Source organism: Vulpes lagopus, chromosome 21, assembly GCF_018345385.1.
Source record: "Vulpes lagopus strain Blue_001 chromosome 21, ASM1834538v1, whole genome shotgun sequence".
Taxonomy (NCBI): domain Eukaryota; kingdom Metazoa; phylum Chordata; class Mammalia; order Carnivora; family Canidae; genus Vulpes; species Vulpes lagopus.
The window spans coordinates 29,427,659-29,443,901 of NC_054844.1; the positions used below are offsets into that span (position 1 = coordinate 29,427,659).

The 16,243-nt window shown below is 36.0% G+C and overlaps 1 protein-coding gene across 5 annotated transcripts in view; it reads left to right on the top strand.

Annotated features, from left to right (window-relative positions):
- The window catches only part of FGD4 (FYVE, RhoGEF and PH domain containing 4), a 222,444-nt gene extending 206,509 nt beyond the window's left edge, over positions 1 to 15,935 (top strand). For all 5 annotated transcript variants that reach the window (XM_041735521.1, XM_041735524.1, XM_041735525.1 and 2 more), the window contains 6 exons: positions 807 to 837; positions 1,053 to 1,145; positions 1,412 to 1,537; positions 6,379 to 6,519; positions 9,390 to 9,530; positions 10,284 to 15,935. In XM_041735521.1, coding sequence (XP_041591455.1) covers positions 807 to 837; positions 1,053 to 1,145; positions 1,412 to 1,537; positions 6,379 to 6,519; positions 9,390 to 9,530; positions 10,284 to 10,541 — 790 coding nt within the window. In that variant the 3' untranslated portion in view covers positions 10,542 to 15,935. The remainder of the gene's footprint in view (positions 1 to 806; positions 838 to 1,052; positions 1,146 to 1,411; positions 1,538 to 6,378; positions 6,520 to 9,389; positions 9,531 to 10,283) is intronic.
- Positions 15,936 to 16,243: the final 308 nt, after the last annotated feature.

The window sequence follows — 16,243 nt, forward strand, 5'->3', positions numbered from 1 at the left end:
GTCGTGATCTCCATGTCCTGGGATCGAGCCCCACATTGAGGTCTCTCCTTAGGGAGGAGTTCACTTTTCCCTTTTCCTCCCCCTTCTCCTCTCCCTGCCACCACTACACCCTAGCCCCCTGCTCATGCTTTCTCTCTTTCAAATGAATAAATAAAATTTTTTAAAAAATAAAACTCTTTTTAAGAATTTGTTAAAAAAAAAATAAAGAGAATTTACTTGTTCAGGGGGGTGCCCAAGTAGCTCAGTTGGTTAAGCATCTGACCCTTGATTTCAGCTCAGGTCATGATCTCAGAGTCGTGAGATTGAGCCCTGTATCAGGCTCCACACTGGGTGTGGAGCCTGCTTAAGATTATCCCTCTCCCTTTGCCCCTCCACCCCCTTTCTTTCTTTTCTTCTTCTTCTTTTTTTTTTTAAAGGAGATGCTATTTTTTTTTTAAGATTTTATTTATTTATTCATGAGAGACACAGAGAGAGAGAGAGAGGCAGAGACACAGGCAGAGGGAGAAGCAGGCTCCACGCAAGGAGCCCGATGTGGAACTCGATCCCAGGACTCCAGGACCATGCCCTGGGCCGAAGGCAGGTGCTAAACCACGGAGCCACCCAGAATCCCCTCCACCCCCTTTCTTAAAAAAAAATTAAAAAGTATTTGTTAAATTGCCAGTGATTCTGTTTTATTTTTATTGTAACTCCTTCCTGGACATCCCTGGATTTTCCAGAAAGTTGTAACAGCATTAAATCATAGTTTTATCCATGAGATGTAACTCATTAATGTTCTCTGTATTCACTTGAATTTTGTTTTGTTTTAGTTCTGAGCAAGACAAAGAAGAATGGATCAAGGTAAACCATATTTCTCTTTTCATTTTTGCTTTTTGGTAACCTTTGTATGTGTCCATAAATGTGCCCATATAAATAGTGCCCACATATCAACATCAGAACAAGGTCATTTAATTTTTAAGATCATTCCTACATCACAGATGTTTGTTTAATATAGCATTTTCATTAATTTGCATGTGAAATTTTACTATGTGCTTTGAATCTCACTTATATTTTAGGCCCTTCAAGAGACCATTGATGCTTTCCATCAGAGGCATGAAACCTTCAGAAATGCAATTGCAAAGGATAATGACATGCACTCAGAGGTTTCTGTAAGTTGGAATAAATTCTTTAAGTTCTTTTCTCTTTGCAATGCCAGAACTGGCTATTTAGACAGAATCTCATTCTTTCTTACATTAATACAATAGTGAGTACCTTTTTATGCTACTTAAATTTCTTTAAACCTTTTATATCTTTTCCTAGGTGTTGAGTTTCAAAGCACGATATGAACAGTGTTGTCAAACGTGCTTTTTAAATAAGTAAGTAAATAGATGGAAATAACCATTTTTCCTATTAAAATTGAACCTTTCCTTTTTAGACTGCTGAGCTAGGGAAAAGAGCTCCAAGATGGATCCGAGATAATGAAGTAACGATGTGTATGAAATGCAAAGAGTCTTTCAATGCACTGACAAGAAGAAGGCATCATTGTCGAGCATGCGGACATGTAAGTGAGATTTCTTAATGGTCTGAAGGTTGCTAGTAACTAGATAAGTGTTGTAAAATCACCAAGTTGGAAAAGGCAAAAAAAAAAATTTTTTTTTTTTTTCAGTAAATAAATCATTTAGTTGATAAACGTATTTTGATGACAGCTACATACAAAAAACTGTGCTGGGTCCTAGAGAAGAAATGGTAAGCAAAATGATACCCAGCTTCACATAACTTACATTCTAATGGAGAAAATAACAAAAATCAAACAGATGAATAGGCATTTCAAATTATTATAAGGACAATAAGGAGACAATCAAGAAGTTAAAATGGAGAATAATGTTAATCAAGGATGACTTGGAACCAGTTTTACTTAGAAAAATGAAGACCTGGCCCCTGGACGGCTCAGTCAGTTAAATGTTCGACACTTGATTTTGGCTTGGTCATGATCTCAGAGTGGTGAGACAGAGCCCTGTATCAGGCTCCGTACTCACTCAGCACAGAGTCTGCTTGGGATTCTGTCTTCCTCTCCATCTGCCTCTCCTCCCCCCTCTCCCCCTATTACAGAAAGAAAGAGAGAGAGAGAGAGAGAGAGAGAGAGAGAGAGAGAGAGAAGAAAAGAAAAGAAAAGAAAAGATAAGAAAAGAAAAGAGAGGGAGAGGGAGACCTATAATGAAGGGTTGATATTTAAGCTGATGTCTAAAGATGAGGAAGAGTTAACCATGCCAAGGGAAGTGAGAAAGGGGTTTAGTGGCTCTGTATGTCAGAAGCCCTGAGATAGGAGAAAGTTAGATCTGCTCTTGAGTTGCCAGAGGTCATGAGGCTGGAACCCAATGAGTAAGCGGGAACTGTGGCATAAGAAATAGAAAGGGCAGCCCAGGTGGCTCAGCAGTTTAGCACCACCTTTAGCCCAGGGTGTGATCCTGGAGACCCGGGATCGAGTCCCATGTCAGGCTCCCTGCATGGAGCCTGCTTCTCCCTCTGCCTGTGTCTCTGCCTCTCTCTCTCTCTCTGTCTCTGTGTGTGTGTGTTTGTCTCTCATGAATAAATAAATAGGATCTTAAAGAAAAAAGAAATAGAGGTAAATAATAACTAAAGGAGTTCATGTCTTTGAGGAAAAAAAAAGGAACATATAGCATAAGAAGAAGTTCAGGCTTTTGATGAGAGAGGGAAACTTCTCGCCATTATAACGAAAAGGGAAAAGGAAATGATGGGTGCAGATGTGGGTGTGTTTTTGATTTTGTGGTAGAAAATTTTCAGTATGATATCATGTTGTCATTGAAGCATGAGGAAGAGTCATAGCTGAACAAAAGAAGAAAGAGGAATGAGGGGAGATTCAAGAAAGAGGGCTCAGTATGAAATAGTTGTCTCTGGGCAGGGGTGTGAGCCTCCATGAAGAATAGTTGTGGACTGCTCTGTGCCCATTAGAGGAGATTTATGGTTATGTGTGTAAAGGGACACACAGTCCATTTACTGGCAAAGATTTGAGTTGTTTCATATAGAAAGCATGAAGAGAAACAAGGCATGAAATGAAGCAGGAAAGCTATAACAGGTTTTGGATGGCCTTGTAAACCAAGTTGACGGTGATATACTTTCTTCTTAAAAAGTAACAAGTAAACCGAGAAGGGTAGTCATTGCAATGCTGTGATTTAATATAATATTGGGATGCCAAAGTGCAACAATTCTTATTGATAGTTCTTTTAGATTATTCTCTTACTGCAGATCTCCTCTTCCATTTTTGTCCTAAGTTTTCTCTCAGTGAAACAGTTTTGTAATTAAATTTGAGAGTGAACAACTTTTTTTTCCCTTCAGGGTAAGACTTTTTGTTATCTGTCAGTTTGCTTGAAATGATTTCAGGTATTGACTGATAGACTTACCTTTAGTAAACAAAAATGTGTTTGAATGTGGATTACCAAATAATATGACTTGAAAATAAATAAGATAGTACCTGATATGAATGTGCCGATGCAGGCATGCCTAATACCAAATTCTATAGTAATTTCATTGTAATTATGAGAAAGCAATGAATAGTTCTTTATCATGAATTTACATGCTGTGAACCTAAACTAAAAGTTTTACTATCATTTATATGTCTGTAAATAGTTTGTCTACTACAAATTGGAGAAAAATATGCTTCTAGAAGTAAGAAGATAATTTTTTTAAAGATTTTCTTTTACATACAGTGTAATATTAGTTTCAGGTGTACAATATTGTGATTCAACACCTCCATACAACACCCGGTGCTTATTACAGCAAGGGACTCCTTGATCCCCATCACCTATTTAACCCATCCCCCCCACCTCCCCTTCGGTAATCATCAGTTCTCTATAGCTAAGAAACTGTTTCTTGGTGTGGCCCTCACTCTTATGTTTTCCCTATGCTCATCTGTTTTGTTTCTTAGATTCCACATACGAGTTAAATCATATGGTATTGGTTATTCTTTGACTCATTTTGCCTAGCGTAATATGCTCTAGCCCCATCCATGTTATTGCAATTGGCAAGATTTCATTCTTTTTGATGGCTAATATTCCATTGTGTATATATACATCTTCTTTATCCATTTATCAGTCAATGAAAAAATGGGCACTTTGCATAGTTTGGTTACTGTAGATAATGATCCCTATAAACATTGGATGCATGTATCCCTTTGAATTAGTATTTTTGTATTCTTTGGGTAAATACCTAGTAGTGCAGTGCTGGTTCATAGGGTAGTTCTATTTTTAACTTTTTGAGAAACCTCCATACTGTTTTCCAGAGTTTGCATTCCCACTAGTAGTGCAAGAGAGTTCCTTTCTCACATCCTCGCCAACACCTGTTGTCAGAATGGCTAAACGTAACAATACAAGAAACAAGAGTAAGGTGGAATCTCATTACAGTTTTGATTTACATTTCCCTGATGATGAGTGATGTCAAGCATCTTTTTATGAGTCTGTTGGCCATCTGTGTCTTCCTTGGAAAAATGACTATTCATGTCTCTGCCCATTTTTAAGTTGGATTATTCATTTTTGGGGTGTTGAGTTTTAGAAGTTTTATACATTTTGGATATGAACTCTTTAACAGATATGTCATTTGCAAATATTTTCTCCCATTCAGTAGGTTGCGTTTAGTTTTGTTGATTGTTTCCTTCACTGTGCAGAAGGTTTTTATTTTGATGAATTCCCGATGGTTTATTTTTGCTTTTGTTTCCTTTGCCTCAGGAGACATCTAGTAAGAAGTTGCTATGGCCAAAAAGATAATTTTTTAAACTGGAAGGGTTTTTTTTTTTTTAACAATTATTTTATAATAAACAGAAAAAATGCCACTCATTAAGAAATAGCATGCATTTGCATCGTACTCATTCATTCATTGGCATTCTATAAATGTTCATTGGGTGCTTTATGAGCAAAATATACAAGGACAATCTCTTATAGAGCCTGCAGCCCAGTGAGGGTTACACACATAAGCTGAATAATCACACAAGTGTATGATTAAAAACTAATCAGTGCATCAAGAAAAGTAAGGGAACTTCAGTAGCATAGTGACAAGAGACGGTGCCCTATTCTGGAAGTTGGAGGAGTCTTTAAGAAGTGGAATTTGAGTTAACATCTGAAGGATGAACAAGAGTTAATTCACTGAAGCAGAGATGAGAGGAAAGGAGTATAGTATTTCAGGGGTTCTGTGAAGCCAGTGTTACAGGGAATACAGAGAGGAAGAGGGGCAGATTATATAGATGTTGTGGGCCATGGGGAAGAATCTGTTCTTTATCCAAGAGAAAAAGGAAAACTTTAAGGATTTTATATAGAGGAGAAACCTATCAGATTAACATGTTTAAGACAGCATCTGGTGCTGTTTGAAATATATCTCGGAGGGATGTAAAAATAGAGGCTGGAGAATGCTCCAGTAAGAATTCCAGTAAGAATACTACAAGGACCAGTCATGAGACTGTAATAGTCCAAAGTACAAAACTGATAGCTTGGACTTGGAAGGAAGATGTAGAAAAATGAACAGATTAAAAAAAAACATCCAGGAGATAAAATCAGCAGGACTTTGTAATGAGGTGACTCTTTGGGGGGTAAAATAGAAGGAGGTGTTGAGGATGATGACTCCTAGATTCCTAACTTATCTTGACTGGTTAGATGGCTGTGCTATTTTCTGCAATAGAGAGCACTAGAAGGGAACAGGTTGGGAGGGGTGGGATGGAATCAGGAGAAATCTGAAGGCAGAGAAGATCAAGATCATGAGTTCATTTTGGGAGCATATTGAAACATCTAGAGGTATGAAAGGTAAAAGTCTGAACCAAGTCTTTGAAGACCTCCTGCCTTTTTTTTTTTTTTTTTTTTTTTTTTAAAGGGCAGTGCTGCTTTTATTCAACGGTCTCATCACAAAGGTACCATAACATATACGGCAGTATTAGAAGGTCCCTGTCCTAGCTTCTGTGAGAAGGGCAGCATCCCTCTCCCTGTCACAGCCCCCACAGGGACAGTCCGCTTGTGTAGGGACCCTTGGGACAAGGCAACAGGTGGGGCTTTGCATGGGAGGCCTGCCCTAGACAGGGAGTCTGGAGTTGGCTGATACTGTCCACTCAGAGCACCAACTGCAGCTTTTAAAACAGCAGGACATCCTCCTGCCCCACTACTAGGGCCTCCCAGGACACACTGGCCGGGAAGCTTCTGCCCAGCAGGCCAGGAGGGCTGTGAACAGAGGTGACCACTCAGAGCCCATCACCAAGAGTATGATAATACCATGACATATACTCCTAATGTTCACAGAGTATTCTTAGTCTAGTAGAAGTTTGTGTTAAATATTTAACTCTTATTTATTATTACTATAAGTGATGATTGCTCAAATCTTTATGATTATTTACTCTTTTTTTAATTTAAGGTGGTTTGTTGGAAGTGTTCTGATTACAAAGCTCAACTTGAGTATGATGGTGGAAAATTGAACAAAGTTTGTAAAGACTGTTATCAAATAATAAGTGGATTCACAGATAGTGAAGAAAAAAAAAGAAAAGGAATTTTAGAGGTATGCAATATTAAATGTTTGACAACTTTTAAATTTTTATGGAAGGAATGTAGAATTGTCTTTTAACCCTGAATAATACAAATAGCATATTTTCTGATTTCTCTTAATATTTAACAAATTTGAAGAACAAGCAAGATTCATACATTTGTCCTGTCAGGCTGAATTTTGGGATTATATTCAATTGTGTAGAGCAACAGTGCTATATTAAATCAACATGCATTTGAGAGTGAAATATGTTGGTTTTCTAAAGGTGGCTATAGTCAAATATTAGAGTATTGTCTCTTCTAATGCCCAACTTATATTTTTTAAGAGGAAAGCTTTTCTGTCAGTTTTACCTTACTGGCTTCAAAAACTACTGTCTTAAAATTCATTTTAAAGTATTACTTTGTTACCTGAAAAAATCTACCAACTTACTGCATTAGAAGCATCATTTAATAGCCAGTGACAATAACCTGGTAACTGCATTAAAATATCATTGATACATCTTGCAAATGAATTTGACCCATGTTTTTAGACTAAAGTCAGGACCTCCCAAGCCCAGGAACTATAATGCAGCTTGTATCTGAAATGAGTTTTACACTGAAAGATATTAACATAAAGAATAAATTATGTAATAAGGCCTTTATCTCAGAAAGTTCAACATAGCCTGGAAAGTCTTTGAAGAATAGGCTCATGATCAGAATTCTATGTATCTAAAGTCAGAGACATACTTTGTTTATTAAGAATTTCCATGGGGGATGCCTGGGTGGCTCAGGGTGTGATCCTGGAGTCCCTGGATCTAGTCCCACACTGGGCTCCCTGCATGGAGCCTGCTTCTCCCTCTGCCTGTGTCTCTGCCTCTCTCTCTGTCTCTCATGAATAGGTAAATAGAATCTTTTTTTTTAAATAAATAGATAGATAGATAAATAAATATTAAAGAATTTCCATGGTTTATTAAGAATCAATAAGCATTTATTGAGCATCTACGCAGTGTAAGCATACAAAGATCATTTCTGTTAACTGAAAAAGAATCATAAACTTCAGCATCCATTTAAGGTTAAAGTATAGGCTGACAAGCTAAAAGTATAACTCTGAATTCTTCCAGGGTATATGTTGCTTTTGTAGGCAGACCAAAAAGGGGCTTTCTCTGGTAAGGAAGGTGGAAAGACATGCTTACATTTCACTGGCTCCCAGGAATACAGCCTCAAGACTTAACACAAGCAAGTGATGTAACTGGCATAATATAATGAGTCAAATAACTTGTTTTAAGGGAAGAGTTTCAGGCTATATCTATGAAATAAAAAACCCTACGTAGTTTTCTCAAAAAAAATCTATACTCGGGGGACAAATTAACAGGTTAACACACTTATATCATGAAGTCCATAAATAGAAAATGATACGTATATGAGTACATGTACATACATATGCATACATACTTGAAACTGGCTTTATGCCAACTAGTTTGTTATGTGCTCTAGACCAAGAGTCAAAAAGGTTTTCTGATAAAGGGTCAGAGAGAGGGCAGCCCTGGTGGCTCAGCGGTTTAGCGCCGCCTTCACCCAGGGATTGATCCTGGAGACCTGGGATCGAGTCCCACATCGGGCTCCCTGCATGGAGCCTGCTTCTCCCTCTGCCTGTATCTCTGCCTATCTCTCTCTCTCTCTCTCTCTGATGAATAAATAAAATCTTTAAAAACAAAAAGAGTCAGAGAGAAACTATTTTAGTCTGTTCAGGCCAAGAGAAAAAACTGAGTATATTACTTTCTAACAAGAAAGAAAACATTTTCACAGTCTTTTGACAAAATTCAATAATAAGCTTAGTATAATTTTTTATAATATGGTAATAAGACTGGAATTCTTGGTGGATAGGGGAGATAACATTTTCTTTAATTGGAGTCCAAAGTTAGTGTTCCCTGTCATCAGGTCAATTTTAAATGTTCATCTATAAAAACTATTCTTAACTCATAGGCCATGCAAAAACAGGCTGGTGGGCCATAGTTTGCCAGACAGTGCTTCTTAAACTATCTGTGAGGAAGGGCCAGTTTTATTTCCAAACCACCACAGCTCAATACTTTTGTAAGATACATAATCATGTTGCTTGTGTGTCATCACAAAGCCAGATTGCTCTAAAAGTTTCTAAGTGCTTGCTCTTATTCTCTGTGCTTTATCTTGAATGGGTAGCAAAAAAGTCTGAACCAGCACAGTTTGGTGGATGGCATTAAGTAGCAGTACCCTGAGGATTTGAGCCATGGAGAACAGAAGCAGACCACTTGCTTCCCATAACGTATATAATGTCTATATTATAATGTGTATAATAAATCTATCATTTAGTTGAATGATTTTGTCCCCTTTTAGCCAATTTTATATATATAAACATAAATATGATACATACATACATGCATATATTAATATTGTATTGATATACATTGATGTATATGTACATCAATACATGTATCATATACATTTGCTACTGCACTGTTACCCAGTTGAAGCTGGTTCCTAAATGTATGATCTGGAGAAAGTTATTTCATCTCTGAATCTCATAGATAATGAAAGTGTTACCTTCCTAGTATTGGTATGAGGAGTAAATGAAATAATAACACAATAGTGGACTAAGAAAAGCACCTGCATAGCAAGCAGCCACTAAATGTTTAACTGTATTTAAACTTGCAGTCTGGTAATAGTTAAAATTCACTCATATTTTCCTTTCCTCATGGAAGATCTAGATGAGTATTTAAATAATAAATTGCAAATGGCCCCTTTGGGGGCATTCCCAAGAGACATTTTATATGAATATATTGTGCTTTATGAATGTTCCCTAGGGTGAATCACTTCTCTACCTGCTTCGTTTTGTATTCTTTCTCTCACGCCCTTTCCATTATATTTTTCTAGATTGAATCAGCAGAAGTATCTGGAAACAGCATAGTGTGCAGCTTTCTTCAATATATGGAGAAGTCAAAACCTTGGCAGAAAGCTTGGTGTGTGATCCCCAAACAAGACCCTCTTGTGCTGTACATGTACGGTGCCCCGCAGGTATCTAAACTGTATCTTTCTGAGGGAAAGAGGGAGGCCAATAGACATGAACTCAGGGATACCTGAATGGCTCAGTGGTTGAGCATCTGCCTTTGGCTCTGGGTGTGATCCTGGGGTTCAGGGATCAAGTCCCACGTCGGGCTTCCTGCAGGGAGCCTGCTTCTCCCTCTGCCTGTGTCTTTGCCTCTCTCTCTGTGTCTCACGAATAAATAAATAAAATTTTTTTTTAATTTATTTTTTTTTAATATTTTTTTTAAAAAAAGAAAAGAAAAAGACACGAACTCAAAATCCTTCTATTATTCCTCTCCAGAACAAGAGAGCTCAGACAGTTGCATTGTCTTTCACTACAATTGAAAAATAATTAGTAAAACTAATAATAATAAAGTAATAATAATAATAATTAGTAACTAAAATTCAAGTTTATTTAAATTGATTTTTTAAACCGTTTTTTAATTTTTTTAAGCCTTTATTTATTTGAGAGAGAGAGAAGAGCATGAGCAGGGGGAGAGGGAAAATCAGACTGCTCACTGAATTCATTCATTCGTTCAGCCAACATTTTCAGTGGCCTCGTATCCAGGCAGTACGCTCAGCACTGGATCACTGTCTCTGTCCACAGAGAGCTCACGGTGTGAGACTGTGTGGAGCAGTGGTAGGGAACAAGGTTTAGTGGGAGCCAGGTCACACACACAGTGGGGGCCACGGGTAGCAAGCTCATACATCTCACACTCCTGTGTTCCATGTTTTTTTCCTTAGGACGTCCGAGCGCAGGCCACCATTCCACTCCTGGGCTATGTCGTGGACGATATGCCAAGGAGTGCAGACCTGCCACACAGTTTCAAACTGACCCAGTCCAAGTCTGTACACAGCTTTGCTGCAGACAGTGAGGAACTGAAACAGAAGTGGCTGAAAATCATCTTTTTAGCTGTCACAGGTGAGACACCAGACGGTCCCAACAAGCATCCTGCCACCTTGGATGATCATCCTGAACCTAAGAAAAAATCAGAATGCTGAACTCCAGGACCACCCACAATGTGGGGGGTCTCAAGATTTACAGCTTAAGACATTCCCAGCCCTCCTTATTCATCTCTTAGCACTTTATGTTGAAAAACATAGGCTCATAAATGCATCTTTTGGGGGACTATTTTCCTATGTTTCTGTACTCTTAAGTGAAACTGATGTGCAGAGCCATTCTACCGATAAAAGTTTGAAATAATGTGAAAATGGAGCATTTTTTAATGAGCTATTCCTTGCATATGTACTTTTGTCTTGAAGAAAACGGTATCAATGGATTCTATCACGATCAGGTTAGAATGGGCCACATCCATCTAAGGTCCTTCTATGTCTTCTCCTTCACAGGTAGGACTTGTAACAGTTTTAAAGATATACCTCCATGTTGCCAAAATAGATCCATGGTAAAATAAAAAAATAAAAAAATACAGGGACAGTTTAGGCTATTGTATTAACTTATTTAATTTAGTTTATAAAGCTCAAGCTGCATAAATAATATATGTTCTTTTAAAACAAAAAGGACAAATTGTTGGTGTTCAGACTTTCAACTTATTAGGAAAAGATACTTGTTTTTGTAGAAATATTCCTAAGAATAAAATATCTCAAGTATATAGGAAGTATGTATATATAGCATTAAATATGAATATAATTATATTATACATGCTTTTCTCTTCAGCTTTAGGTTCATATTTGTCTCTAATTTATTTTTTAAATATAAAGCATGTTTTATCTTGGAATTGAACATTGTTCTAAACTTCAGAAATGTTTTTGGTGATTTATGTTTAATTGATTGACATCTAAAGGTATTGATATTTTTATAATAAGAAAAAGCAGTAATTTATGTGGCATGGGATATATTAGTTCCAACAGTATTTTTAAAGTACTATTTTTTCGTTCTGTGCCTATTTAAAACAGTGCCTCTCTTTGAAGGTGCTAATAATACCTATTTAAATATATAATGAGGGTTTAATTAATGCTTCAGTCTTGATTATCCTGAGATAAAGTACATTTTGGCCACTGGGATGGTCGAAGTCACACAAGTTATTTTACCTTTCACAATCCTGCAGTTGTTGCAGCATTTAATATGAGCATGTGCAAAAACATTCACAGAAACCTAAACTGTACAAGATACCTGACATTATACAGAACTGGGATGTATGGAAACTACATTTATTGTAATGTTTTTCTTTTCCATAAGACTGTTAAGCATAGTTAAATGAGGACTATATCTAATTAACACTTAAGATAACTGTGTGGGCCTATTCCTTTGTCAGATGGGAAATGAAATTCACATGTGATAAACTGTTTGAGGGGCAGGTAAATAGCTATTAGAGGAACTTTATGCTCAACTCTTTACACCTCCTCAGTGAAGAAGAGGAGGGGAAACACATTAATGAAAAGCAATATCTTGGCAGGTTTGGGAGGTATGAGATGTTTAAAGAGAGTCTGAGCATTTTTTCCCCTGTCATCTGGGGAATGTTTAATAGTCAAAATATGGTTTCTTGTCCCAGGGCTGCTCTTCATTATATGGTGGTTGTGATTAAAATCTCACATTAAGTTGACTATTTAACTTCATCTTTTTCTCAAATTAGATTTTTTTTCCCCATTTTACCCTGCTATACCCCAAACATTGTCACTTTTAAATGCCTAAGTTTGCTAGAAATCCACAAAAACAACCTCACTCTTGGCCTTTGAGAACTATACCTTAAATGTAGAATGGATTAACTCAGAATTTGAGACTGCCACACATTCATTCAGGCCTGTTATTTTAAGAAATATTTGAAGTCTCTCCTTTTTTCCCCCCACTCCAAATGAGAAGGTAAACTAATTATGGCTGACACAATTAGATTGCCTTCCTCTGTAAAAGGAATGCCAGCCATGATCATTAATATTAAACCAAATATTTGGAGTCAGATAAAGGTGTAGCTTCTTAGGCCCTATCAAATCAGGGATAGACTGAAAGAAATGTTACATTACTTCTCTTTTCTAGTTGCCAGTGGTTTGAGGGGTGGTGTGTATGTATGTATGTACAACATATATATTCAGGGTGGCTTTTGAGATGGTTACACTATAGCTATAGATGATGCATTAGTGTCTTAATCACAAGAAAAGAGGAGCAATAAAAATGTAGAATGACTTTTGTACATATGGATAGAGCAGTGGGCCAGTTTAGAAGATTTACGGGCCGGATTATTTTTTAAAACTCTTTGGAACAGTGAGAAGACTACACTTTCCTGATCATAAATTGTTCTCCAGAAATGGGAGTAACATGGATACACTCAAGTTTTGGCTCAATAAATATCAATGTCATTTAATTTAGATTATCAAAAGAATACATAAAAATAATATTTTCATGCTTTTAACATGTTTAATTTAAAAAAAAAATAGAAATACTAGTACTAGAAGAGGCTTTGTGGTTATCCAGGTACCAACTTCATGGTCCACCCCTTATTCTTTAGACAAGCACAAAGAGAAGCAATGAAGCAGCCTTACCTGTTTCTCTTAAAGAATCACTAATGCTTTTATTTGGAGAAAGGCAAGAGAATACTCTTAGGCATTTAGTAAAAATATCCAACTAAACCAAAAGACCTCAAAGTGTGATTGGTTTCAAGAGCCCTAGTATTTTGTGGTATCTGAGACACCCGAGCACTCAAGACAAATTGAACATTAAAAAAAAATTTTTTTTGATTACTTTCTTATTAAAACCAACATTCCATATAGATTTCATTTTTTATTTTCCCTAATTTGGTGCTTCCCAAGTCATCTTTAAAGTGCCCTTCCTCCAAACTTAAAAAAAAAAAAATACTTCTTTGATAAAAACTGCTATTCATTACAAAACATTCCAATTTTTTAAGCTTAAATTTAGCTTTTATTGAAAGTCTACCATTTGGTATGTTAAGTATGAAATGTAGTGCAGACTTATCTCCAGGTTTTAAGTGGGACTCAATAATGAAAAATGCCACCAGCCACTTTTGTAATAATGGCATCGACAATGCCATCATGTATGCAAGCAATAAAAATTCTTCAGGGTATGTTTTTATACTGAAATTTTAATATGAATGCCCCTAGCCACAAGGATATAGAGAATTAACTTTTAGAAGTGATACTATAATTCAAATTGCTGAGTACAGGGAAGAGAAGAGGGGCATTATTCCTTGGATTCAAATAACTGTCAAAAGCATTTTTCCTTTTGCAAAGGGTATGGATGATGAGAGAATAAGCACATCTGCACTACTTTATCAAGCTGCATTTCATTTTCCATGAAGCTTAATACAACAAACAGGTTGGTGTACTTACCTTCACTGGATGACCTATCCCAATTAAAAAAAAAACAAAAAACTCCAACCTAAGAAATTACTAAACTTTTTACAAGAACTAATCTTTTAAGTGTACCCCTGTCCCCATATATAGGTACACATTTGGATTTTTTAAAAGAGTACTTGTCGTAGTCATAGGTAGATAAACTACAAACTTCATAGTACTGCAGGGTTGGTAAAGATTCATTGATGCCTTTTAAAACCCTTATATCAAAAATACTTTTGCGAGTTCCCAATTCTGTTTTACTCTTTGTTGTCTACTTTGTGGAAACAGGGTGGGTTTTTTTTTTCCCCCTTCAAATTTTAGATCCCATTTCTGATTATATTTAAAGCCTTAAGTTCTTATTCTGAGAATATTGTCTGTGCTAACTCAAATAATGATCTTTCTGGACTAGATATATCCAGATGAAAAGGCACCAACAGAAGCAAATAAACTTCTAAGGAACAAAGGTTTTATTTTTTTTTTCAGGTATCCTTGCTATAATGCAGAACAAAAAATTAAAATTTCCTACATCATATGATGTTCTATGTTAGCGGGTCTAAGATTAAGCACATGGTATTTATAAGCTAAAATTAATTCAAAAGGCAAGAATGTCTTAATGTCTTCGTTCTTCAATTTTGTATTCTTCAAGAATGTATTAATATAAAAACTGTGGCTAACCAGTTCTTATTCTATAGAACTGTATTGACACCTGTAGTGGATCGTGTTACTTCTTCATTCTCATCCAATTTTAGTAGAATCAAATTGCTTTTTATTTTCATATTACTATCTACTATAGATTCTTCAGATTTAGAAAATATGAGTATGATATATAAAGACCACTAGACTTTTAAAACCCTTTCTGTGAATTTATGCATATATGTAGATATGTAAAAACATTGTTGATTTCCAATTCTGTTTTTCCATAGGAATGAAATTTTTATAGACACTGTTCTTTTTAACTTAAATATTTTAACATAAATTATTTACATGGATTTTTAGTACAATTCATTCTTATGTGTGCCCCGTAATCATGTTTTCGTGAGAAGATTACTTTCTTACTGATACAGTAAAGAGGAATAAAAAAAATTAGGAACTGAAATAAACAAGGGTAAACAGAAGGAGTCTGCTTGATCTTGAGATCAGAACAGTATATGTTAAGACAAGAGAAAAAAACTTAAACTGAAGAAGGAATATGAACTATAAAATAGAAATCTTTGTAATTGTAAACTGATGGGAAAAGCACCCAGGACTTTCTCCATTAGTTACTTTTTCCATTAGGCTTAAAATCTTTCATTCTAATGGGCCATTTTCTGCACTGTTTACTGAGGTAAAAAATTCCTCTAAAGTCAATCATTGTTTTCCACTTTTTGGACTGTGCATTTGGCAGAATGCAGTACCTTTTCTGTGTTTTGAGATGAACTGGCACATGGCTTCTACAAGATAGTTTTTAACTCATTGGGGTCACTAAGAATTACATGATGGTATACTTCTTCCTAAAATTTGTTACGGTAGATTTAGTGAGAAGTTAAATCAAGAAATCTCATTGTAGCATATTTTAATAAGTGAATACCAAATACATAAAGTGAGATATATATATATTAATATATATGTATATCAGTTTGGAAAGAAATAGTCTGTGGGGACCATTACGGTAACAGAATTGCATTATATATTACACATTACGTGGATGTTGGAATGTATCACCTGGGGGTCTCCATTCATTAGCAATCATGTCTGTATATAAAACTTTTGTTGTTGTTGTTTTTTTTAACCAAACTAGCATTTTATTTTGTGAGTGACAATTGACTGATATTTTTGAATAAGTGTTATCTGGGTTTTGGAATTGTTCGCTGATCAGTTTGAGAAGGTATGTTACCAGAATTTTAGAGTTAACTCCAATGTGAAAAAGTGTACACAAAAAGTAATTCTTTTCTAGCTATAAGAATGTAAAATACTTGCATATAGTGTATATATTGTGTAACATATGTATATTTGGTCATAAAGGCATAGAATTGGAAACATTGTAAAATTAAGCACTTTAATTCCTATTAAATATTAAGCATTTGTATCTTGTAAATAAATACATCCTTAAATGAATTCTAAAGACTGAAATGTTATTTCAGCTAGGATTGTAGATGTTCGCAATGATTTTGGTTGTCTCAGAGAGAAGTTACTCCAGTAGAGTGCCAATGCTCCTTCCCACCTCCAGTCCCCACCGAAACCTGTGGAACCTCTTGAACCTCTTTCAAGAATAAAGCAATGACAGACACCAGGGTTCCCCAGGAGTAGAATCTCCCTTTGTTAACTCCAGGGCTAGATCTGCAGGAACCGTGAAAACAGTGCTGCTCTATTCTCCAATAAATGACTGCTTTGCTATGCTATGGTGTTTGCCTCCATTGTTCAGT